Genomic DNA, 25,534 nt, shown 5'->3' on the forward strand with positions numbered 1-25,534 from the left:
CATTTAATCTTACTCTGTTATACCCTGTTTCTTTAAGTTGTTAAGATAAATGAGTGTTTGCTCTAGTTTAAGTACATTGGATGTATATTATTTATAATTGGTATTTGAGTTAGACCTATGCCACAGATTATTATTATTATTACTACTATTTGAAAGGGTTTATTCCTGGAGGTTCCCAAGGCCTGCCATTGAGTGTGTACAGGGGCCAGCCAGGTGGAGGCACTGTCAATTTTAACTTCCTTTAGGAGTAAAGGGACTGCAGCTGAGAGGTGGATACAGGATTCCCACTTATCCAGCCTCACCCCTGGTGATACTCCTGGTGATACTCAGGATCTCCTTTAATGTCAACAACATCAGGCACCCAGACACACAGGTGAGTGTTGCCTGCTCCCGAGTAACCCAGGGAAGAAAAGGGGGTTACAAGTATTATTATCCCAAAATTATAATTGGGGAAACAGAGACAGAAAAGATAAGGCCACAGCTGTCACACGTAGGTGCCCAAAATTAGGCACCCAACTAAGTGACTGGAGAGTGCCCTCCACCCCTATTGCCTTCATTAGGATAAGTGCTCAGCTCCTTTGAAAACCAGGCCACTTTTACGTCTGAAAATTTTGGCCTAGGTGATTTGAACAAGGTCATAGGGAGAGTCAGGGACAGAGCTGGGACTCAAATATAGGATTCCCTTGTTCACAGTGCTGTGCTTAATCCACTGGGATGCAGCTTGAAACAGCCCACCACCACCAACCATAGCCTGGGTAACCATAAATTGTTCTGGAATCTCTCTCAAATTCAAACTGGATTTCATAGTTCCCAAAGTCCAGCTTTGTGCAGCTGTAGAGGAAGGCCCTGAAAATCTTTGTTTAACCCTAGCAACTGATTCACATTATCAGTGCTGTTTTTGGAAGGAAAAGGGCTAAACTCTTACTTGAATAAAAATAAAAGCTGAGATCTGCCTCTGGCTTTGCAGGCCTCAAAGGCAAGCTCTACTCTCAATGCAATGAGAAGGAAGTTTAGCACACTGTTTGAAGTATAGTAAAGGGAAAAAGAGCAGTACTCCTCATATGCCCTTCCATACACCCTAGTAGCTTCCCTCATTTCTCAGGAATATCTTAGGTCCATCATCCCTCTTTAGCCCTATTGGCATTTTAAAAAAAGTTGGAGAAGTGTAGTTTCTTGGCTATGATTTCCCTCTTATCATAGGCTATCACTATTCACGATAAGCTATTACCAGCAGGACAGTGGGGTGGGAGGAGGTATTGTTTCATATTCTCTGTGTATATATAGAGTCTGCTGCAGTTTCCACGGTATGCATCTGATGAAGTGAGCTGTAGCTCACGAAAGCTCATGCTCAAATAAATTCGTTAGTCTCTAAGGTGCCACAAGTACTCCTTTTCTTTTTGCGAATACAGACTAACACGGCTGTTACTCTGAAACATAAAATTTCATTACCCGTTTTACTTTTAAATACACATTTTGTGTTTAGTACAAATATTTGCCTCAACAATAGCTGTAGATTCCTTCAACCTGCCCAGCCACAACCTTAAGACGACTCCTAAGTTCATGTGGCCAGTAATTATAGTAGTTAAAAAAGTGGTTTCCTCAAAATTAAGAGAAAATCAGCTGAGAGTACAACTTTGCACACTAATGTGTTCCAGCTGAGAATGTGAACAAGTTACTTGGGCTAGCATGCATTAAATTTATCATATGCATTGACTAGTGGAATGCCCCCATTAAATCATAACCACTCATTTCCCTTCACATTCATGAATTTCTATCAAGGCATATAATGCAAGGTGAGTCTATCTTGTCTAACTTTCTCTGTCACGCTTTCCAAGTGTCAGACTGCCACGCACAATCTTGATTAGCTAATCAGACTGCTGCACACACACTTTTAGCACACACAAGCAATGCTAAAGTGGAGTACAGAAGTCACACAAGGTTGGTTGCAGAATGACACTGACTGGGTCTATAAGGAACATCTATGCAGCACTGACAGTTACTGGGGAGAGCAATGCCATGTCAGTTGTCTTGTTGTTAGAACATTCACTGCATAACCAGGGCTCCAGTAACATACAAAACAGGCTAAGTGGGTCAACAAAAGATGCAAAACACTTCAAGGGATTGCTTAACTGTTTGTTTTCTTTGGAACCCAGCCCTTGCATAATTTTCTGCCTTTACTTGGGAGGGACTCATAAGCAAGCACAGCAACTTGCAGTCAGAAATACTGTTTTTAGTAACAGGTTTCACATTTTGGCAAAATGCCAGAAATGCCTTACCTGAAGCACTACTGGTGAAAAGACACCCATTTAGCTCTGAATATGAATATTTTTGCACAGCTCTATTACAATATCTACTCATTCCCATTATTAGACACTGAAGAATGAAAGTTATGTCCCTCAACATCTTTAACAAATTATGGTGTGTCTAAGCAATTGCCCCCATGTCGCATTAGTATTAATCTAAAATGCACTACAGTGAAGCCATTAAACTCTTTATCAGTTTTGCCTTTTGCCTAATTAACATTAATACAGGATTCTCTATATTTAGTAATCCTACCATATTAGGATAGACAGTATCATGGTAGCGCAATGTTAATCATATACAAATGGTAACTATAAAAAGTGTAATGGTGATTACTGTACAAGATGGTTCTTTCCTCTCAGACACTACAGTTATTATTATCTCCTTAAACTCTAAGAATTCAAGTTATATTTAGCAGATAGGGGACTGCTTTTAAGCTTTAAGCCATTTTATTGTATGCAGCTTCATTTCCCAATGAACATCCTTTTCTATCTCGCGGAGGTCCCCAAGCCTAGTGAGGGTGCGTTTTGGTGGCTTCCGCAATGGGAAAGTGCCAAAAAGAACAGAATAGACTGGGTTCTGCAAGACATCCATCCCCCTCAGTACATCCAGGGTAGGTTGGAGGTCTTGTGGGATTTGGCATGAGAATTGGAGCCATGATAGGAGCCCTGTGCTGAGGGCCACTTCTTGTTTGCTGTTTACCAGCCATCAGCCCCTCCTTCCTCTCTCATCTAGGTTGCTGAGGGCTAAGCTGGTAACCACTTTGTGGCTGAGGGCTAAGCTAGTACCTGCTTTTTTCCCCATATCACAGACTGACCAAGGTTGTTTGGGGGTTCACCTTCCTAGCTAGGGGTTGGGTTTTGAGCAAGCAGAGGGCTAGGATTCTCCCTCTCCTGGAGGTCACAGTTTGAACTTAAGTGAGAGTCATGTAGGTGGCACACTCTTTTGGCATTTGCCCAGTGCAGGAACTTGCTGATGTAGGCTCCAGATCCAAAGAAGTAACATAGTGGGCATCTCAAGGATATCTCCTAATGAGATGGGGGCACCAGGTCTTACCCCATGGGTGCAAATGTGAACCAGGGGCCGGGACACTATGCCGGGGCACCGCCCTACTGATGTGCTTGATGGCAGTGCTCTCTGGGGGTGGAGATCCCCTCTCGCCTCAACCCTCAGAAGTGGGAGCAAGGGAAGCTGTCCAGGTTACTCCTAGTGTGCTGACTGGCTCCTTCTGTGGTGGAAGTCCCCGCCAAAACTGGCAAAGAATCAATGGGCTGCAAGTGACTGCACTGTGCTGTCCCCTGATGGGAAACATGGCTGTAATTTGACTAATGAAGTTGCAGCCTGGTTAAAACCCGTTCTACATGTCTTTGCCTTCTTCTGTGTGGTGAACACACCAACAGGGGCTTATTCTCCCAGCAAATACCTATGCAATCCAAGGGGAGTGACATGTTTACATTAATGACAAGGTTAAACCCTAATTCCTACAAATAGTCTTCCACTTTTTTCATTACTTGTGGGGAAAGTTATTGTCTCTTTCTCTGTTGCTGTCATCCACTACTGTTTTACTAAATATCCCTAGCTCTTTTCTCCCAATAATTGCCTTACATAATAAATCTTTTTGACTCATTCCATCTTCAGTCTTCCTTAGCTACATTTGTACTGACCACTTTTTCCTCAGTCTAATGAAAATGGCTACATTTTTCACTTTTTCACCCTTTTAAAGTTTCAAAGTCATTCTTTTTCTGATCTCACCTGTCTTGAATGCCAGTGACAAAAATGGGGAACATCAGTGTACAAAGCCTACAGTAAAAACCCACCAGAGAGAAGGCAGGTTGCATCCCCAACAATATTTAATGACTTGCTCATTTTCCTCCCCCTTTCCTTCACATCACACCTGGGAACCTTATAGAACAACAAGAATCACTGGAACCAGAGCAATAATATGAATTGATTATATCATGCTTCATGTTTTCCTGGCTATCTTTCTAATCCCTGCTGGCACAGTGCTGACAGCTCTTTAGTACTATCTTAGTTGTTTAAGTCTTCACAGGCCCATTTCTCCAAACATTTAAGCAGCCTCTGAAAAATCTGGTAAACTCTTCTCCAAAACTGTCAGCAAACAATTCCCTATTTCCTTACTTGCACCTGACTGCCAGAAACCGGGATTGTACAACAGGGGATGTATCACCTGATAATAGTGTTCTTTCCCCCTGAAGAAACTGGCACTGGCCGCTGTCTGAAGGCAGGACACTGGGATAGATGGAGCATTGGTCTGACCCAGTATGGCCATTCTTATGTTCTTACCTGGATGTTACTGGTTTTAACTTCATTCTTGCCTATATAATTAGTTCATTCGAAGTATTGTACCTGTAACAGCCTTTTAAGCCTCCACTAGTCCATGCAGTGACTGAAGCTTGATATTGCAAGTCACTTCAGTGGGAATTGGCGGCACAAATGTAACTGAAGGCATAAGCTGGCCTGCAACATGTTTATTACTTGCCATGATTCTTGATAAGGACAGTTACAGTTTGCAGGGATGACCGTGAAATAAAAATACATCATTTTACTTCTAAATTGATAAGTGAGCACCTTTGATCTAGAATATACTGTGAGACAATAAACATATAACCCCAATGCCATTTTTACATAATCAGAGTCAAATTGCACTTTAATACTGTAGAAAACAAAATCCTGAGGGTGGTTGATAATTTTCCATCAAAAAACTATTTTTGATGGCAAATTGGATTTTTGATTAAATGAAAATTTCTACGGTAAGTGTCTGCTTTCTACAGAAAACGTCAGCTTTTTGTCCAAAAACCCCCTGCCCCAAAAAACAAAACAAAAAAACCAGCAACAAAAACCAGGAAGCTCTTGGCTGAAAACTTTGAAAACTTTTTGGGTTTTTAGTTTTTCAATGGAAAGATAGGCTTTTTTTGTCTTTGTCAAAAATTTCCAAAAGGAAAAATAAGTTTTTTATGACCAGCTCTCCAAAATCCCTTTTCTAGGCTGTCATGGTAACAAAAGGAAATGATGGTTTAAACTGCTGACTTGAGACCATAATGGTGCTGAATTGTTAGATCCATAACAGGGGATTCAATTACGGACTTGCGTTCCCATCATTTCTACCTATGATGTTTTCGTTAACCATGTGTGAATGTCTATCTTATGCCGATCAGATTCCAGGAGACCCTAAAACTATTAGATTTTATTCTGTGTTTGTATATCACCTATCTGAATGGTCCAAGACTAGGGTTCCTAGGCACTATGATAATACAAATATATAATAAACTATAATAATAATAATTAGTAATAGTAGATGAAAAATTCACTGAAATCGTCCATTTTATACCTTTTGGGGATTAACAAGAGTTAATTTTGGGATGATGGGAAACTTGCCATTCTCACCAACTGCAGAACCTTTACTCACTTTATATTCTCATTTGCAGGTACTTCAGGAAGTTCCACAGTTATCATCCCATCCAAGTTGGTCTTCCCAATGAAGACTGGCTTGGTGCGCAGTACATCTGGTGCAGTCTTTGCTGTAACCCTATGCTGAAGACCTCCAGCACTGTTCCCCCTATTCGTCAGAACAAAGGAATATGATGTCTCCGGCTTCAAGTTAGTGATAAGTTTCTGAGTGGCTCGACCATCCACCTCAACCACCATTTTTCCATCATCGTAAAGAATCTAATAGATACAAAAATTCAAGGCCTTTTAGTCATTGGGGGAAAAAAGTTGTAAAATGATTGGTATTGATACACTGAAAATATAAATGAACCCAGCCATACATTTGAAATGGTAATCGGCAGCATTTTATGGTCTAAAATGTTATTGAGGACAGCATGTCAATCTAATTTTCTTTTTCCAGGGAAAATAATTATTGAAAATAGTGTCCTCTATTACAGTGTATATAGCACTAGAGATGTATTTGTTAACATGTTTAAAATTCGTATGATGCTGATACAAATGAGCTTAGCGTTTAATATGCTGTTTACATCAAGGCTGTTCTGCAAACTTGTGTTTACTGTAGATCTACCCATCCTTAAAGGTTCCTTGTTTTCTGAACCAGTTTTCATATTCATCAAAGTTCATAACATACTGCTCTTTGCTGACCTTTCCCAGTGGTGGGTAATAAGTGCTTAAATGGTACAGAATAAATTATAGGCAAGGTTGCAATTTACACAAATCTGTTTGACTGTATTATAAATAATTGGAATGCAAGAGTTAGAAACCAGATAGGTTTCTTTTTTAAAGAACAGGTCGAAGGAGTAAAGAAGATAAAATTCTGTTACATACATTATAGAGCAGAAGCTTTAAAAGAAAATTAATATTTTAATTCCTCTGTTTAGGAAGACCTGTTGCACTGAACTATAAAGAGTTCACAGCATGTGAAATATCTAATATCAGTCAAAATTTGGATAGCTGCCAGTGCACTAATGCTAAGGTGGAAAGTTCACATTGCCAAAGGACTGATTTTTAACTGGTCAATATTGCTGATTAGTTTACACTTTTAAATACAGCAGAACCAAAAAAAAAAAAAAATCCACCTGCTCAGTAAACTGCTTAAGCAGCTGAACTATATCCTCCAATTTTATCCTCAATGTCTTACAAATTAGAAAACAACTTACTTTGAAAGGCATGGCAGAATTGTAATTCTCTGGAATCTCCCAAGACAGCAATACTGATGTCTTCATTACTGCTTTTACATGAAAATTTTTTGCAAACACTGCTGGAAAAGGAAACATAATGTATTTAAACTACATCTTGAACGTTCGCTCCTATCGCTTTTCTACCACTACCAATAAGCTGGAGCTATTAGCTTTCCGTTAAGGATAAAAAGAATAGAAATGCAAATCTCTGACGTGCTTAAGACAATCATTTTAATACCTCATTCTTAGGAAGTTCATTCATCTAATACCATCTCAGTATGTTATATTTTTCCTTACCTGAAAATACTGTGCAGATGTTAGCCAGCCTTGCTTGATATGGGGTAACTGGATTCTAAGGTATCCAAAACATATTAAGATTTACATACTTTACCTTTTTTGTTGGTCGAACCTATTTACATGAATGGGTGGGTCAGTTTATTTACAGCTTCAAAAACACTGATATCCAAAGACCGACATTCCTTTAAAGGACAAGTCCATAAGCAGACAAATCCTACCTTGATCCACGGGCAGTGTCCTGAACTGGACACTTGGACTATATGGACCGGGCCCTTTGCTTGTATGGGCACGTACTTTTACATCATATGTAGTATCTGGTTTTAAGCCAGAAAGTGTCATAGTGGTATCGGTGGGAACAATGGGGAGCTCAATTGGGTGGTGTGCAACATTGATATCTCTATACAGCAGGGTGTATTTGGTGATAATGCCATTTCGCTCTGCTAAGACTGGTGGCTGCCAAGTTAATTGGACTGATGTAGCGGTGGAGCTTTCGGAGTGGAGGTTCTGAGGGAATCCATTGGGTACCTCTTCTGGAATAGAAATCTCTTTTACCATCTCCTCCCCATAGCCCACTTTATTTCTAGCTGAAAGCCTGAAGAGATAAGAAGCTCCTTTGTGAATGTCTGTGGCTGTGAAGTGGTCTTCCTTCTCTGAGAACTCCAGCGTTGTAAACACATCCAAGTCTTTGCGGCCAAACTTCAGGCAGTAACCCTGCAGGGAGCCAAAGGTATCGACAGGAGGGTGCCACTGAATAAGAGCCGTGTTCATCTGTGTATGGCTAATCACAAGCCGAGGTTTTCCTGGAACTGTAGTACAATGTTATTTAATGATGATAAATATAAATGGAAATGTGCATTTAATTCTTGAGGTCTTTTAAATAGGAATACAGCTGTATTTGCTTTCCCCTCACTCTTTGTTCCTCAAATAACTATCTTATAAAAATTCAGAAATAACCTCTTTGTTCTGCACTGTTCAGTCATACAGCATAATTGACTGGGATAGCTAAGCTACCCATTATTTGTTGTCCCCCGCACCCGTTTTCCAAATATAGAGAAAAGTATGAACATTCAGGGACACAGAACATATGAACACAGGTGAGGTAAAACTTCCAAATAGTTACTACCCATCTTTGCTTACAAGTACTCGCTTGTGAAAAGGAGTGTTGTCATAAGCATTCATTAATTTAATCCAGGGAAAAACATTTCTATTTCTGTGAGTAAAAAAAGAATGGAGAAATTACTGGTTTCTCACTATGCCTAACATATCTACTACCATTATTTCGGGGCGGGGTGGGAGGGGAAGAAATACACCTATGATAGAAGGTAAGTCAGCTGAACCTTCTTCTTAGCAATCCTAGCACACCACCACTAGGAATCCTAACTACCTACCTCAGGTACTTGTATGGCATCTGTCACTACAGTATCTGAGTGCCTAGCAATCTTTTTTGTATTTATCCTTTCAATGTCCCTATGAGATTGGGAAGTACTATTATCTTCATTTTACTGATGGGGAACTGAGATACAGACAAACCAAGTGACTTGTTCAAGATCACACAGGAAGTTTATGGTGAAGAAGGTATTTAATCATGAGCTGCCTATCAGAGGCTAGTATCCTAGCCACTGTACTGTTCTTCCTCCTAGGTCCTGCTTATCAGCCCTTCAATCACATATGTTTGAATTCCATGTAGATTACACTGACCAGTTGCAAAGCTTGCCCCTCTTAAGCAGCATATTATGTCTGAAATGTTTACGTAAATAGCTCACAATAGGAAAGTCAGCAGACGCACAAGAAAAAGATAAGGCTGTCAGCTGGGGAGCAGATAAGGAGAAAATGGGGTTGGGAAACACTCAAAAGCTGCATTTAAGAGATGTAAACATTATGGAAATGGGTACAATGGATAGACTCCAAGGAGAGACTGCTGGATTGGAATTAATTTGCAAACTGGATACAATTAACTTAGGCTTGAATAAAGATTGGGAGTGGATGTGTCATTACACAAAGTAAAACTATTTCCCTTTCTACTGTTCTTGTAAAGTGCTGGAAATGGCCCACCTTGATTATCACTACGAAAGGTTCCCCGGCCCCCGCTCTCCTGCTGGTAATAGCTCACCTTTCCTGGTCACTCTTGTTACAGTCTGTATGGTAACACCCATTGTTTCATGTTCTCTGTGCATATAAAATCTCCCCAATGTATTTTCCACTGTATGCATCCGATGAAGTGAGCTGTAGCTCACGAAAGCTTATGCTCTAATCAATTTGTTAGTCTCTAAGGTGCCACAAGTCCTCCTTTTCTTTTTACGGATACAGACTAACACGGCTGCTACTCTGAAAGTTGACAATGTTATTGGACAATGACATGGGACTATTAGCTTGCACTGATGCAAGTCTGACACTCCATGTTATGGACTGGATAAATGTAAAGGATAACTTGTGTTCATTGATCAAATTTTCACAATAAAAAAAAAGAATCTTTTCTTTAACCTTTTGAACTGTACATTTCAATTCAAATAATCATAATCAACTTGCTCTATTTGCCGAAAACTGATTCATATGTACATACTTTACCACTGTGAAGGCAAACATGTTCATATTTCAAGAGAAATGTGCACCTATTTGCCATTTTTGCCTTTAAAAATCTTTTCCCAACTGGCTAAAATTAAGCTCCTAAATCCATATTTAGGCACCCAAGTAAATGGCCCTATTTTCAGAGGTGCTGAGCATTTGCAGTGAAGTTAGTGGGGGCTAAAGGAAGATTGCACCTCTGAAAACCAAAAAAAAAATGGCATTTTGGCACCTAAATATGGATTTAGGTCTCAATCCAGCAACTGTATCAGCACAGTACCTTTGTAACTCCATGAAGATTTCATTTACTTTATTGGAGCTCCATGTGGAAGCCGGGTCTGCCCAAGTGAATGCATTTGCTGCACTGGGGCTGCGGGTTTCTATCTTTAAACACCCAAGTGTGCACATTTTGATGTTTACAATGACATTTATCTTTTTCCCAGAACTCCAGAAAATCAGTTAGTCATAATTAGAACTATTGATAATAATTCCAAAACAAGAGAACAAGAATGCCATTTCTTGGTGAAAATTCTGCAAACGATAAGCTCTTTTTTCATTACTCCTTTCATAAGTCCTAGCCATTGTCTACGATATGATATGAATTTTGGTTTATTTTTATCGCCATTTACTATAGCGTCTTCATTTTTAAAGCCTAATTCTTGTCCAAATAGGATCCCAAACACTTTATATGTTTTCTCCCCACTTTCTGTAGTATAAAATGTGTGTCTCTGATTAGTTCTGACCTTTCCCCACTGATGGATATGAGTCAGTTATGGAGCAGAGAAAAGACTGTGGATGCTATCGTAGGCCATATTTTTCATTGTATTATAACTATTATTGAAGCCAATGGACCATAAGCAAGAGGAGAAGAGCCCACAAAAATAGTACAATAACTCCTTCAGATTTTTAGAGGAGAGGTTGCTGGAAGCTGTCACGAAATTATTTATGCCATAAATTGTTTTTATTCTTGTGGCAGCCCTCACATTTAAGACTATTTCTTTTAAGTTTGATTGGTGGTGCCTGTATAAAAGAGGTAAGAATTAGAGCTAGTTCTTGAGCAGAATAGAAAAGCCAGCAATGTTTGCCTAACCACTAAAAAAAGAATTAAAAAAAAATAAAAATTCATCTATATTGTCTAATGGCAAGAGCAACACATACCCATCATATCTTCATATGATAACATGTACTCTAGGGTCTCCTCTTCAGTTATATTTATTATAGCCCCAATGGTGAAAATGCAGAATTTTGTCAGGTCTTTTGGGAACTACAGTTTCCCAGTGATTATACTGAACAATAGTGACTGCATCCAGAGATGACTTCATCCAGTAATATTTGTGTTTAGTAAGGTCTAAATGAAATTCATGTACCTATGAAGGGGACATTCTCTGAATTTCTAATTAATTGCATCTCCATAACCATCCAGCAGGGTGTCACTGAAAGGCCAAGTTACCTCACAACCATTACAAGGTCAGAGCATGCTTTCTTTGGCTGAGCACAGCCTAAGAGCAGAACACTGACAACAGAAGCTTCTGGAAGTTGCCTTTAGCAGACTTACCCAGGAACAGTGTCAGATGCTGTACAGCATATGAGTTGCACGACATCTTGTAAATTAACTCCTCTTTTGGAGCAAACCTTTTCAAAAGCAGGGGCACTGTTAAAGCTCTAGTTTCAATTGAGAAAGCATAACTGGGCACAGACAAAATTTAGTTCAAACTGTATATTTCCACAAAGCCAAACATTTTGTTCTGCATTAAGAATGAACCTAAACAATTATGGACTTGTGCTGGTGTGATGAGATGCTGCACGTACTGCAGCACAGGGTCCCCGAGAAGCAACAGCGCTGCCTCAGACTCGCCATTCACCTTATATCGTGTATGATAACAAGGCTCAAATTTTATCAAGGCTTTTGGTTGGTAATATACATTTTGGACCTGACTAATAAAAGTATTACAATGACATCAGTGATTTACACTGATGTAAGTGAGGGGAGAATCAGGTCTGTTCAGAGCAAAGGTGCTATATTTAGTATGTCACCAAAACCACGAGGTAAAAGATATAATAGTCTGATATGTACAACTGATGAGGTTTATTTTAATTTTCACAACATGTAAGTACTAAGCTGAATTGTGTGTCACTCTGATCCCCTGGCTTGTACAACTACTCACTCTGCTTTTACACTGTTGTAGTTACTCCTGTAGTGTCTCACCTCTGATAGGCTCCCCTACACCCTGCTCTGCCTGAATTATATCCCTCATACGTGGTGGGGACTGAAGCACCTTAGTCATACTCAGGAGTGGCATTGATGTTGGGGGTGAAACAAATGGAGCTTGCAGTGCTGAGAACCAGGTAAACTGGGGAATCACAGGATTATGGACGAGAACAGAATGGTTGCCACTGTATTTGGAGCAAGCCAAAGACCAACTAAAAGGTTCCTGTTAGAGGGAAATGGCAAGGACAGTGATATGCACGAGTGTGAATTCGGACATTGAGAAAGAACTGCAGAAGGACTGAGTGACAGAATGAAGTAAAAGAGGGAGCAGTGAGGAGGACAAAACAAAAACAGAAAGAAAACTAAAGAACAAGGGGCCTGACAGGAGAGTGACTGTGAATATGGCAAGTGAAATTTGACTGGAAAGTACTTCCAGTTCTCTCCTGTACTTCAGTCCCTTGATAAAATAGTAACACTCCTTTTGTTCCTGTATAGTAACTCATTTTAAACATTTGGGGCTAAATTCATCACTGGCATAAGCAAGCCCCACTGAAACGATTACTAAATATTTTAGATTAGTGAACAACCACAGCAAAATATCTATCTATCTATATATAGTGAGTATAATGACTCTGAGTGTACTTTGTTTATTTGATATATCTATTTTTGTCTTAGTTATATATGGTGATACTTTGTAGTACATCAGTAGAAGTTCCGCATCATGTTTGATACAATGAATGAAATCTTCGTAATATGAGACCTCGCTAGAGCAAGCTGTTATCAAATCTTTGCAGAGAAGTGAAGGAAGATTGACAGCTTTTGTATGCAAATAATGAGGTATGCAGTTAGTGAAGTGTGCATTAGTAAAATTCAGCTGCACTGCACTTTTGCAATTCATGATAAACTGTAAAATACATAGCTGTAAAAACAATTTATATGGCTATCATAGGTACCAATAAAGCTGAAGACACTTTTTTTCGAGCTACTGGCAAGGGTATTATTTTAATCATGAAGAAATATTTAAATACTTTGACTTGTGACAGTAACTTGTTTGTATAAAGACTTTATAGAAATATGATTACTGATACTAACAATGGATGTAAAACAGGAAACTGAATACAGTATGGAAAGTATATTCCGGAATGGAGACCTTAGCCAAATACCATTACCACACTATCAACTGAGGTTACTGGAGGCTCACACTTGTGAAATAAACTTTGCAAGCCTTCCCTGCATATAAATATAAACTATGTTTTTTAAATACTAACTAGACATAGTAAAACAGTTAATATCATCAACTGGTTCATACCTGCCTTAAAGTAGTTTTCCACATATGGTGAGTTTTCATTGGGAAACATTTAGAGTCCAGTTTTCCTCCCAGGAACACTAGTTTTACAGTGATGTAACTCAACTGACTTTAATGGAGATACCTATTTTAAAACAAGTCTAAATGAGAGTAGTGAGTCAGGCCTTTAATTTGTTTTGTAGTATTTTTAGACAGTTCCTTTGTAGAAGCCCCCAGTTAAATGAAAGCTGTCAGCAGTTGACAGGCCTTAAATTAGAATTATTAGCTTTGCTTTGGTGTGTGAGTTTGGGAAAGTACAAGTGCATCATTCCTCTATCTGCCTGCTCCATTCTTGTGAAAAGGCAGGGTCTGAAATCTGTCTGTATGCTTATCACTCCCTTTTTTAAACACCTATATGAGAATCCTCCTTAACTACAGATGATAAACCACAGCCAGGTCTAACATAGTGTTTGAATAGGTATTCATTTAGGGAAAAAATCATATGGAGCAGCAAAATGCTGAGTTCCTGTCTGTGCAGAAGACTGTGGGCTGGTAGGTGTGGACATTTACCAGATTGCCATGGCATCAAGTTGAGTAAAGGGACAATGCCAGTGATGTAAGTCAATATGGGGCTCTCGGTTTGTTCTTGGAAGGTCATGCAGCAGAGGAGTTCCATTACAGCCTTTGTTTTGGAGAGGTTATAGATTTTTTTCAAGTGACTGGAGAGTTTATTTTTTCTTCTTCTTTTTTTTTTAAAAAGGAGAGGGACAGAAAATTTTGGGACAGTCAAAGTTGATAGTGCCCTTCTATGGTCAATGATGACACCACCAGCTGAAGCTGGAAGTTTTGCTTCTATCATTCCATATCATACAAATATAGTTAGAGACTAGAATGAATTTCATTAATCAAAATATCATTGAAATTACTGTGTTTATTAGAGCTGTGAACTGAGTTTTGGAAAACGTTATGCATCAAGTTTTGCTTTTACTTACACCAGAACTAGAAGGGGTCCAGATGTGGATTGCATTTTGTCTGAACTACTAGAGTTCATTGGAGAGGTAGAACTCGATAAAATATATCCAACATATATTAGTCACGAGTAATGAATGGAAGGTACTGCAGAAGCTGGAATGCAACTACATGATCGATCTATTCACTACAGTTGAGATTTTCCTAAATAGTCTAGGAGATATGGCTATATCTGCCACTGAAATTATTGAAGTTGTGTTTCTAAACCCACTAGACTGCTCTGAAAAGCTCAGTCTGGGTAGTTATAACATATATATATAGTTTGACTTTCCCCAGTTACATAATCCATAGATTATTGTTATGATAGTTTATAATAACATTAAAGGGCTGTTACGATTTATCACGATAGGTATGGAGTGTTTTTATGGCCATGTTATAAAACCAAGAAAATGAACATTTGTAAGAAAAATAAGACTGCCTTTCTCCTTTACAATGGGAACTCAAATTTTAAATGTCTGGTTCCTCACAAAGGTTTTCTTTTTTTGGGGGGGGGGGAGAGGAGGGTGCTGTCCATTTGGCAGAACATTTCTTGCTCCTGCTTCCTGCAGTCTACTCTGATTCGTTGGCATTTGTCAGGACAATCCTCCTTTTCCCACTTGCTGATTTTCCCCTTGCTTATAAAATATATTGTGGGGTGTAGGAGAGAGATTATCTAGCAGTAGGTTTATAGTTAAAACAGCATTTTTCTGCTACATTATGAATTTAGGAAGGGACTAGGATGTGGACTGGCTCCATTTTTTGGCTCAAATGAAGAAAGCTCCATCTGCTTACTAACCAAATGCTCCCTGTGTCCTACAAACACCTTCATTTGCACTAGACACAGTTTCCATACAGCAGGTGTATCAAAACAAGTATTGCAAGTTGAGAGACAGCCAATTCAGCGATAAAGGGGTATCCAAATATTACCTGCACCAGTGGTAGACACTAGTTTGGGCTTGCTACGTGCTCCATCTCCTTTTGTTGTGTAGGCTGTCACAGTGAGGGAGTATGTAGTTTCAGGCTGTAGTCCAGAAATGATCATTTCCTGAGATAAAATAAAACAACAAGAACACATATTAAAAATTCATTTCTTACTAAGAAAGTGCAGAATAATCTAGTCAATTGCTACATATCACATAAAGTGCATATGCTTTTGTGCTACCTGTAATGAAGATACACATTGGAGCGTATCAGAAGAATGTTTCATGAGTGTGACACTCTGTAATGCAGTATGTTTCAGCTTTTTAAAGTAAAACAGACAGGGTATTTCAAAGTAGCATGCTTCAGGTAGTTTTATATGGCTTAGGCCAAAGACCGAATGATGTGATGAGTGTAATCATCATCCTGAAATGCATTGCCTGGAGAGTCTTATCGCTATTGTGAAATTAATGCAAGTGGAAAAATAAGAAACACAGTTTGACCTAGTAGTTTACTGGCCATTATTGACTTAGGTATGAAATCACCAGCAATAAGTCAGAGAGCTCCAGTTTTACCCACACTTTTAAAGCTATTTCAAAATACACTAAGTACAGTCCACCAGAAACACTATTTGCCTTCATATAAATTTCACAACAACTTGTACTTGTTACAACACTGTTCATCCAGGGATCACAAAGTGCTTTACAAATTGTTATCTACTCAAAATCTCAAAGAACCACCCAATCAGCATTGTTAGAGCAAACCCCAGAGCTCTCAGGCAAAGTACACCAGTCACAGAAGGGATCAATTCTCAACCAATACAAAGAACAGGGTGTAGTATATGCACACACACACACACACAAAGAGACCTTTTCACTCACACATATACATACACATGGAGGCCACCTGAAATAAAGACTTGTTCTTGCTCTAAAGGCAGCAAGCGAAAGTTTTGTCTTGATACATCAATCAGGCAGATAAGCATTATTAGTCTGTTGCTGATTCAAATGGATTTTTCAAAATATGAGGATATGAACACTGTACAGATGAAATTAAAATCTGGCCATATATTTTCAGTGACTTGTTAGTAGTACCAAAATTTCTAGGTAATAATGAGAAGGGATGGGTGAAATGTTTCCGATAAAAAAGAACAAATCTGAAAATTCACCTGCAAAGACATTTCACTTTCAGTCTTTCAAAAGGCAATTACAAATGATGGTTATGACTTAAAACTATAAAAGCAAAACAAATGACAGTTTTCTTTTAAATAATGATTAACACACTAGCCTCATTTGGAGTACAGTGTATTCTACTGTATGCAAGTATAAATAAATGCATACAGTAGTGTCATTTAAAAAGGCAATTTGAATGTAATAAACACGTTACTTAGGCCATAAATACTGTGGGATGTTTGCCTTTCTTGGTTTGATTGGGAAGTGTACAAAACAGATGCATGTTTCAAACAAAAAGAAAGATGAACTTGTACTTCTGCAGCACACTACATACTGAATACAACAAAACCTCAAGGGGTGATTAACTACTAGGCAAATCCAAACTGTTTTGGTTTTCTTTCTGTAATACCTTCTTTTAAAGCATAGTTTCTTTGGTTGCATTGCCAGGCAAAGTTAGTTACAGCCATCAAACCACAAAACAATGTTGTACATTTCAGCACCATGCCAAACTCACAGAACAAAACAAAGAAAAAAAAAGTGAGGAAAATTTCAATAATGTGTTAGTTCATGCATTTATGCAAATGACAAAAACATTTACAAAACAGAAAGAGGTTAAAAAAAAACCAACACACACTTTTTGTCTGACCAGTCAACAACTACTCACATGTTCAGCAGTATCATCATATTCCCACTGATTGAGAGTAAAGAATGGTGGAAAGAAAAACAAGAGAAATGAAGAGAGGTTTGTAGCGTGGTTGAGAAATTTTGTTGTTCTTAGTAAAAATAAATTAAAAGAACAAAACAAAAAAGAAAAATCTCCAAAAACTGGCTGGCAAAATCAAATGGCCTTTGAAATCAGGTTAATGAAATGAGACTGGGCATTTTCAATTCCATATTTATTACCGGGGGTGGTACAAAAATTGTAACTTTTCTTTCCTTGAAGGGTAAAAGAACGACATATTCCCTGGTACTGAATGCAATTATTGCTCAGTAATATTTTATGACTGTATTTAATGGACGCCACTGATATAGAATGAAAGGCTGCCTGTTTTTCTAATCCTATGTTACAAGGCTACATTCATTTTCATTTCAATTTAGCCTGTCCAAATTACATCAGTGCCCCTATTTAGATTCATAACTGAAACATGTATACATACTTGAAATGAAGTAATGAAGCTCTGTTACCATCATTTGGTTTTTCACTGCATATGCCAAGAGAACACACATTCAGGGAAATAAATGTGAGTGGGGTTAGAATGAGCCGACGGGGGAACTAGCAATTAAGAGCCAAACCCTAAAGATACCTACAAATGAGCAAGTTTGGCTTTGGCATGGATGGTGTTTGGGTGCCAGTATTGCATACACTCTTTCTCTCCACCTTCTCCAGTTTAAAATGGAGTCGGAACTGAGGCCACACAGAGCCTGAAAGCAGATCTCTGAGCAAGAGAAAGGGAGAATTGAAGCTCAGAGGATGATCGTTTTCTTTCTCGTTGTGATGCATGGCTAGAAAGGGTTAAACGTCCTGCAAAATAAATAACCCTCAAAAGACATGTGGGGAGATAATGTTTGTGTTTTTGTGTATTTACAGGTGTGTAAATTTGTGTATGTATGAGTAGGTGGACAATGTAATCAACAGCCCCTGTTTATGCTGTATTCTGATAATTCAGAGGTCAAAAGAAGATCCTAGCATTTAAATGAACTGTAAACACAGGATATCTCAGTATTCATCTCTCTTTGAAATGTACTGTGAATTGTGGAGGAAGAACAAATGGCCTTATGTTAATTTGTATAGCTAAGTACTGGTGGATGGACCTCCTTCAAAGTTATCCAAATTACCTTTTGTTCCCAGAGGAAATCCCAACTTGTTAAAGAGGACATGAAATTGTATAAAAGATCCTTGGGCCTTGATTCTGTCATCTCAGATCTGCTTAGACTTCATCAGGGGAAGTCTGAGTTGCAAGACTGAGGTCTCAGTTATGCTGATACGCCCTGAATATGAGATTTGGACTATGACCTATGAACTGAATTTTAAAGGAACTCTTTGCAACTACAAAGCTCACCGTCTCTATTATGAATCTGAATCTCAATTAACTGAACTCATGTCTGTATGTATAATGATCTTTTAACCATACTCTCTCTTTTTTTTTTAATACATTTTAGTTTAGTTAATAAGAATTGGCTGTGGCATGTATTTGGGTAAGATCTGAAACATTCATTAACCTGGGAGGTAATGCGTCCAATCCTTTGGGATTAGTAGAACCTTTTCTTTTATATGATGAAATAAGATTTACAGAACTGTTCATCATATTTGACGTGGGTACCTGGATGGAGGCCTGAGGCTGGATCACTTTAAGGGAACTGTGTTATTTGGACTTCTGAGTAACCAGTAAGATAATAAAGAAGCTGTTTTATGCTGGCTTGGTAAATTTAAGTATTGGAATATCCACCAGCTTTATGGGGATTGTCGGTCCTACTTTTTGCAGTTCACCCTAATTGAGTGACCACAGCTGGCTCCCCACTAGGACCCCAGCCACACTCATAATTGCAAATTTATAATAAACCACAGGCATTTATGGTTCATTCTCTTTAAACTGTGAGAGCACAATTTTTTTGCCAAATAAATAAATACATAAAGATGTAAAACAAGAAAATGGACCTCTTGAGAGCTGGCACATTACTGTTTAAATAGGCATATCAACAAAATTGAAGGGACAAGAGATCAGTCCCCCACAAAATGAATATAAAGAGTTTCAAGTTATCTATTAAATCTGGGGGTGGGAGAGTTGCCATCATTTACTAACATGAAACACAGAACTAGTTAAGATTTAACTTTTTACTTTCAATGAAGGTGATAATATCTGATGACTTCCCATTATTCATATACAAAATGAGCCCAGGCTGTGAGAGGTGTGCAAACATTTATAGCTTTCCCTTAGGCGTATACCTCAGTGGCATAATTCAGGTAATCTCCAAATCCACAAAGAACAAGTTTGCCCTACCATTAGAATCCTAATATTAGAAGTTCTTTTGATCTTGATGTGATCAAATACATGCACCAGAACAGAGATTTCTCTGTCACATGCCATGATTTGTAAAACAGACCAAATCACTTTCTCAGCATCTGCATTTTGCACCAGAAGCAACCTTAAATTTTTAAAACAGACTTCTTATTTTACTTGATAGTTATTGATTTGAATGATGTATTGTGTAATTTAAACACATTAGTGAGTTCCAAAACTATGACACAATATTCAGGCCTTGTTTGATAAGAGTGGTGAGATGGGAACACACTAATGCTTTCAAGGCAGGACTAAATGTGCCAAAGCAGGGATCTAATCTGCCTACTTCTGGTTCCGACGCTAAAACATTGAACAGATTATTCACCCAGGAACAGGAGTTATCTGTGTGAAATAGCTGGTGGCTGGACCAGACACCACACATGCTAAAAGGCACTAACTATGACCTGCCCAGATGCCCTTTGGCACTCTTCCAGAGGATGCAGATAATGAAGTCTGTGGGTTTAGGGGAGCCTGTAGATGGTTACAAAGAATTGCACTAAACTTAGCTGGTTCTTCCCCTATGTATGCATACACAGGCTGCCTGAATTTGGCACAAGAAACCGTAAACATAACCATTCTGGAGAACCTATTAAGATGGAAATAAAACATGTCAGCTTGTAGGCCAAAGTGGAGGGGAAAAAATATGGATAGTTATTTATATGTATTTTGTAAATGCAGCATTTTTACTGAAGCCTATAAACAGAATAGAAAATAATCTAGTTACCTGTGCATCAGCCAGCATGACATCCTTCAGCATGGGTTGACCCTTTGGCTCGCCATTTTCCATCCTCACATAATGAACCTGGTATCCTCGGATCTGACCATGCTGCTTATTGGGTACAGGTGAGCGCCATGACACTTTAACAGAGGTAGAGTTGACAGCCTCTACCTCGACTTTGCGAGGAGGACCACTAGGAACTGGAACAACATCATTGGATAAAACAGAATTACAGGCACCTGTCTCACCCATTCAGAGTCTTTTTCTTTCTCTCTCTCTCTCTTTAAGGGCAGACCCACTATGTTTTCTTTGAAGAATACAAATTGTTCAACAAATGAAAATGCTCAACCAATCTGCTCTACCTTTCAGTGAAAAGATCAAAAAACATGACTGATGCAAAAAATGGAAGAAAAAAGAGTATTAGAGAAATAGAAAAACATGTAAAAATGTACAAAAGCCAAGGAAGATGCTTTGCGATTCAAAGCATTAAAGTACAAAGAGATATTTTGTAATTGAAATAATAATAATAAAAAAAACCAAAAGATTTAAAAAAAAAGTTCCCTTTTGTTTTGGGTTTGGGTTTTTTGCAATGGAACAAAAAGCTGGTTGATAATTGGGACATCTTCTGTTCTATTCGGATATGGAAGACATTTGACAACCTAGATATTTAAAATAAAAATATGTAGAGCATCAGTTTTCCAAAAGATTTTTTTTTAAATGCACCAAAGAACAAGAAGGCCATTTTTAAAAATCAAAGACATAAGCTCATCAGACAGAAGAGTTAAAAAAAAAAGTCAAGAAAAATGCAGAAAGATTTCCCCCCATGAGATCTGTGATTTTTTTAATAGATGAGGAGGGGGAGAAAGAGCAACCTGGGTAGGTTCCAAGGGGTAGCAGTTTCAATTTGTTCAAAAACAAACAAACAAACTTTGTGTTTAAAGAAGAATTCAAAACTGACGTAGCAAAGGTAGACCTTTGCTTAAAACAATCAAATGGTGACAATAACAGCAATTTTGGGGGAAAGAGGAGAAGGGGGAAAAAAGGAATACTGTTAGCCTATACAAAGACAGCAGATCGAGAGAGAGTCATAGAGGTGCAAACGGATGTAGTGGAGGCAACATACCATCTTCATCTGTCCGAATCAATACTGATAAGCTCTCTGGGCCAGGTCCGACATCAGTGTGGGCAGTTACAGAGATCCGGTATTCAGTCCATTTTTCCAACTGTTCCAAAAGGTACTGAGTAGTGTCCGAAGCAATTCCCAAAATTTCATGGGGCTTGTCATCTTCCCCATCAATCCCAATGTACTTGATTGAATATTCTGTGATAATGCCATTCTGTTTTTCCACCGGTGGAGGTTGCCAACTTACCAAAATGCTAGTGGAGCTGGGGCTGGTGCAACTAATGTCTTGAGGAGGAGCTGATGGCTCTAATTTCAGTAGTGGGTTAGAGGAGGATTTGAGTGAAAGGATAGGAGTGGTTGAAAAAAAAACATGAACAAAAGAAAAAATAAAAATAAATAAAAAGGGCAACCAAACCAAAAAAAAAAAGCCATAGAAACTTAAAAAGCAAAACATCAGATAATCTTATGCACCTTGGCTTATTAAAGTGAAGAAATTAAAAATGAATAAACCAACTAAATGATGAAAAAGGATGTGGGGGCAATACATGAAAATGAAGCCTCAAAATAATATTACGTACCTGCAATTAAAATTCTTCTTCAAATAAAAACAAAACGTGATGCTTTTATATGTCTATTCATCTACCCTTGTAATGTCTGCAATTAGTGCAAGTTAGGACATTTTAAATGATTATTTTATGTATGTATTTCTTGCCAAATTTTAACCTATACTGTACAGTCAGTCTTACATTCATCAAATAGTTTTTTTCTCTTACACTATATTCCAGATAACTTGCAATAATTGCTAGAAATTGCTTGAGAAACTCCCAGCCCCTTTGAAACTTCCCTCCTGTCCCTCCCCACAAAAAGACTATATTTTTAATTTTCTTTTTACAACTGAGTCTGCCTAGATCAAGTCAACTACAAATAATGTTTAAATGGAAAGCATTTATTTAAACATTTATTGTAGCCAACATAGTGTAAAAGCATGCAAAGTCAATAGAAGATGAAGAAAATCTTAGTCAAAGGTTTACCTACCAGGACAAAAAGTGACAGGCTTGTTGATTCTGACTGTACCTTGTACTTACCCTAGATCAGCTCTCAGTTATATTTTTTAACTCCTCTTGGAGACACCTTTGCTAGTGACGAATTAAATCCTACCAGCTATTTTTTTGATAATTTCAATAAACTACCACCTCCGCACATTTTGTCAGTAAAATAGCTATTAAATCTTACTAAAAGACTTTCCTAGCAAAACAAAGCACAAAGATACAAAGCTCCTAATTTATACTGTATCTTACTTCACATGAGCACCCATCATTTAGATCAAATATAGCTCGTATTAAGAAGACAGCTAAAGTGCTTGCCCATTTTGTGTGTGTGATTGTGTGTGTGTGAAATCTAGTTTCTCCCCCATATCCTTAAAGGAAAAACAAATGGATTTTTGGTACTACTTCTTGGCATGTCAAAGATAATTAAAGAAGCTGAAGAGTTATAGGGCCTTGCTGTGACCTACTGCAGTTACACATGTGTCTTTTGGTTCCTCACAGATCTTCTGTGTGGATCAATTGATGTTCCTCAGTGTGGCATTCTACCCTTCTTGGGGGAAAATAAGTGAGAATGTACCAGCATCTGGAGGAGTTGAAGGGATAGATTAGCTTTTTTATTTAAAAAAAATGTCAATGATCAAGGTACAAATCAACTACACAGGATATTCTGGTCATTACGCTACAGAGCATGAATCTGTGCAGGAAGTATAAAAGGAAATGAAAAGACTCCTTCAGGATATCATACTGACAGACAGATATCCCTGTAGCAGCTTTCTCTGAAGCCAAGAATGAAGGTTACAAAAAACTCTAGAGAATATTTCTGCTGTATCCATGAGAGATTTCTAATTTTTTAAAATCATTATATTGAAATAAATGCAAACCATTCTATCCTGTGTAACCGTTTTTTAAAATGCAATTTCTCCTTTATTTTGCAAGATGATTTTTACACCATCTGCAATCTAGTAAGCAAATCTATTAGGTCTGATCATATACCATGGATGTAAATTGGAAGTTTGTGATTGATTTCAATGGGATCTCTTACAAAAGTCTGACTACTTTCTTTTCATATATAACCTTTGCATTTTTTCATGTATTATCTGAATATGTAAAATAAAAAAGGCTACACACAGTGTAATGTCATCATGCTGGCCCTGTCCCATTTACTTTATTCTTACATAACCAGGAAATGGAAATCTTCTATATCAAAATACTGATTTTGCATAATTAAAATGACAGTGTCCCACGACCTTATGCTTGATGCTTGGATAAGGGCTGCACAAATGACAGCATAATTGGGTCCTTTGTGTTTATTTAAAATGCCACAGACATGCCTCAGGAAGTTCACATTACTCACAACACTCAAACTCTAGAGCAACAGTTCTTCAGGTACCTTAATTGTTACTAATATCTCATCAAACACTAGCAAAGCATGACAGTATAAATAAAATAGCTCGAGCTGACTGACTCAAACCAGAATTTCAATGAGGCTTTGCAGTATTCGTTTAAATAACCTTACTTCACTAAAAGTAATGAACCAATCAGCCTATAGAAAATTTAAATACATGATGGAATACAGTTTGAAAATGGAGCAGTAAAGCTAAAGAATTACACAAAGTAAATTTCAGCTGATTATATCAACTCTTTGGGATACAATTCTTCAGTACCTGAAGAAGATCCCTTTAGTTAAGTTTTAATTTACATGTTTTTAAATTCCTATATGAATTCCCGTCAGGTTTTTTTTCTTTTCTTTCAGATAAGCTCTATAAATTACTCTTATTATTTACATGAACAGCCAATAGAATGTCGTTTTCTTGTGTGTGTCAAAATTACTTATAAAACTCAGGTGCCCACCTTCCAAAGATTGGTCAAAAAAAACATTAGGCAAAACTTAGAAAGAATAACCATAGTTATCAGCATGCCTGTTAGTGCATACAGTCCTGGAGCCTTCAAATGTACATGTTCTGTAGGAAGGGAGTGTCTGGATAAAAGGAATTTTATGGAATTCACACTGTGGAGGAGGAAATGACCAGGCTGGACCAGTGGAATTTTAAGGCTCCAGGACTGTATAGGAGGCATGCCATGCATGGAGGATCATTAGTATGCCTCGTGGTGCACCTAGAAGCTATACAGATATCATCATAGTGTTGTCTCTTTAGACATTCTGAAGATGTTCTGCTTCTTCTCCTAAGGATATGCAAAAGCCAATAATAATTCAAAAACAATTCTCCTAAGCCTATCTATTATAAATATATAACTTAAGCACTGTCTTGCTGTCGTGTTACTGAGACTCTTGCTCTCTGTTGCTGTCTTACTGGCTTATCTGGCTGTGTCTGCTCAGTAGATAGAAGGAGCAAAATAAAGCAAGCAAGGAGAGACACCTACTTGACTGCATGGTTCTCGCTGAGATTTCTGCAGTTGAAGCACCCAGGCCTTGTGGAGAGCGTGCAGCCAGACGGAAGTAGTACAAGCTGTTTGGCTTCAGGCTTTGCAGGCGGTAAGATGTAGTTGGCTCAACAGAAACACGTTGCTAAAGGTAAGCAATAAGAGAACTGGACGTATTGATAAATATCCAAAGATACTTATTCAGAATGTTGTCTAAGGAGAAGAGCCCCTCTGAGACACTGATAACATCATCATCAACGGGATTAATTTGTTTAAAACTTCTTTTAAAAATGTGAATGTAGCATTTTAAACAAAGCAATCTGAACCAAACAATGAAAGGAAAGTGAATCTATTATCCACAATAAATAAATAATGAAAAATTAATTTTTAAAATAAGCAGTTCAATGTATCAAGCTGCTAGGGAGAAATTTTGTTTGACAGTTTAAAAGGAGTTAAATAATTGTGTTCAAATTTTAAAAGAATATTTGGACACTGACAGATGAGTAGAGCCTCATCTACTTATCTACATGTACTTCTCACTCCAGTGAAATTGGACTTTTGTGGGATGGGTGATCTTGGAGTTAAGGCTAGCCTGTAGTTAGATTTGCATTCAAAATCTTAAGAAGCAAATTCTTCTAAAGCTATAAATATTATCAAGGACCTATGATCAGGATGTAGTGCAATTTTAGGTAGGGGCATATATCTCATATGGAATTAAAAGATAGATCTGGGAACTCTCCTCTTAGCAGTCTTTTCAGTTGCTCAGTGTGTGCTTACATGTCTTCAGTACATGTAAAGAACTTCT

The 25,534-nt window shown here is 38.0% G+C and overlaps 1 protein-coding gene across 1 annotated transcript in view; it reads right to left on the reverse strand.

Annotated features, from left to right (window-relative positions):
• The window catches only part of PTPRD (protein tyrosine phosphatase receptor type D), a 409,661-nt gene that overhangs the window by 144,192 nt on the left and 239,935 nt on the right, over positions 1-25,534 (reverse strand). The window contains exons 9-15 of the mRNA XM_077816430.1: positions 24,730-24,874; positions 21,302-21,607; positions 20,185-20,378; positions 15,239-15,356; positions 7,466-8,053; positions 6,930-7,027; positions 5,729-5,988 (exon numbers count right to left, since the gene is read on the reverse strand). Of these exons, the coding sequence (XP_077672556.1) occupies positions 5,729-5,988; positions 6,930-7,027; positions 7,466-8,053; positions 15,239-15,356; positions 20,185-20,378; positions 21,302-21,607; positions 24,730-24,874 (1,709 nt within the window). The remainder of the gene's footprint in view (positions 1-5,728; positions 5,989-6,929; positions 7,028-7,465; positions 8,054-15,238; positions 15,357-20,184; positions 20,379-21,301; positions 21,608-24,729; positions 24,875-25,534) is intronic.

The sequence above is a fragment of the Eretmochelys imbricata genome, chromosome 5 (genome assembly GCF_965152235.1).
Source record: "Eretmochelys imbricata isolate rEreImb1 chromosome 5, rEreImb1.hap1, whole genome shotgun sequence".
NCBI lineage: Eukaryota > Metazoa > Chordata > Testudines > Cheloniidae > Eretmochelys > Eretmochelys imbricata.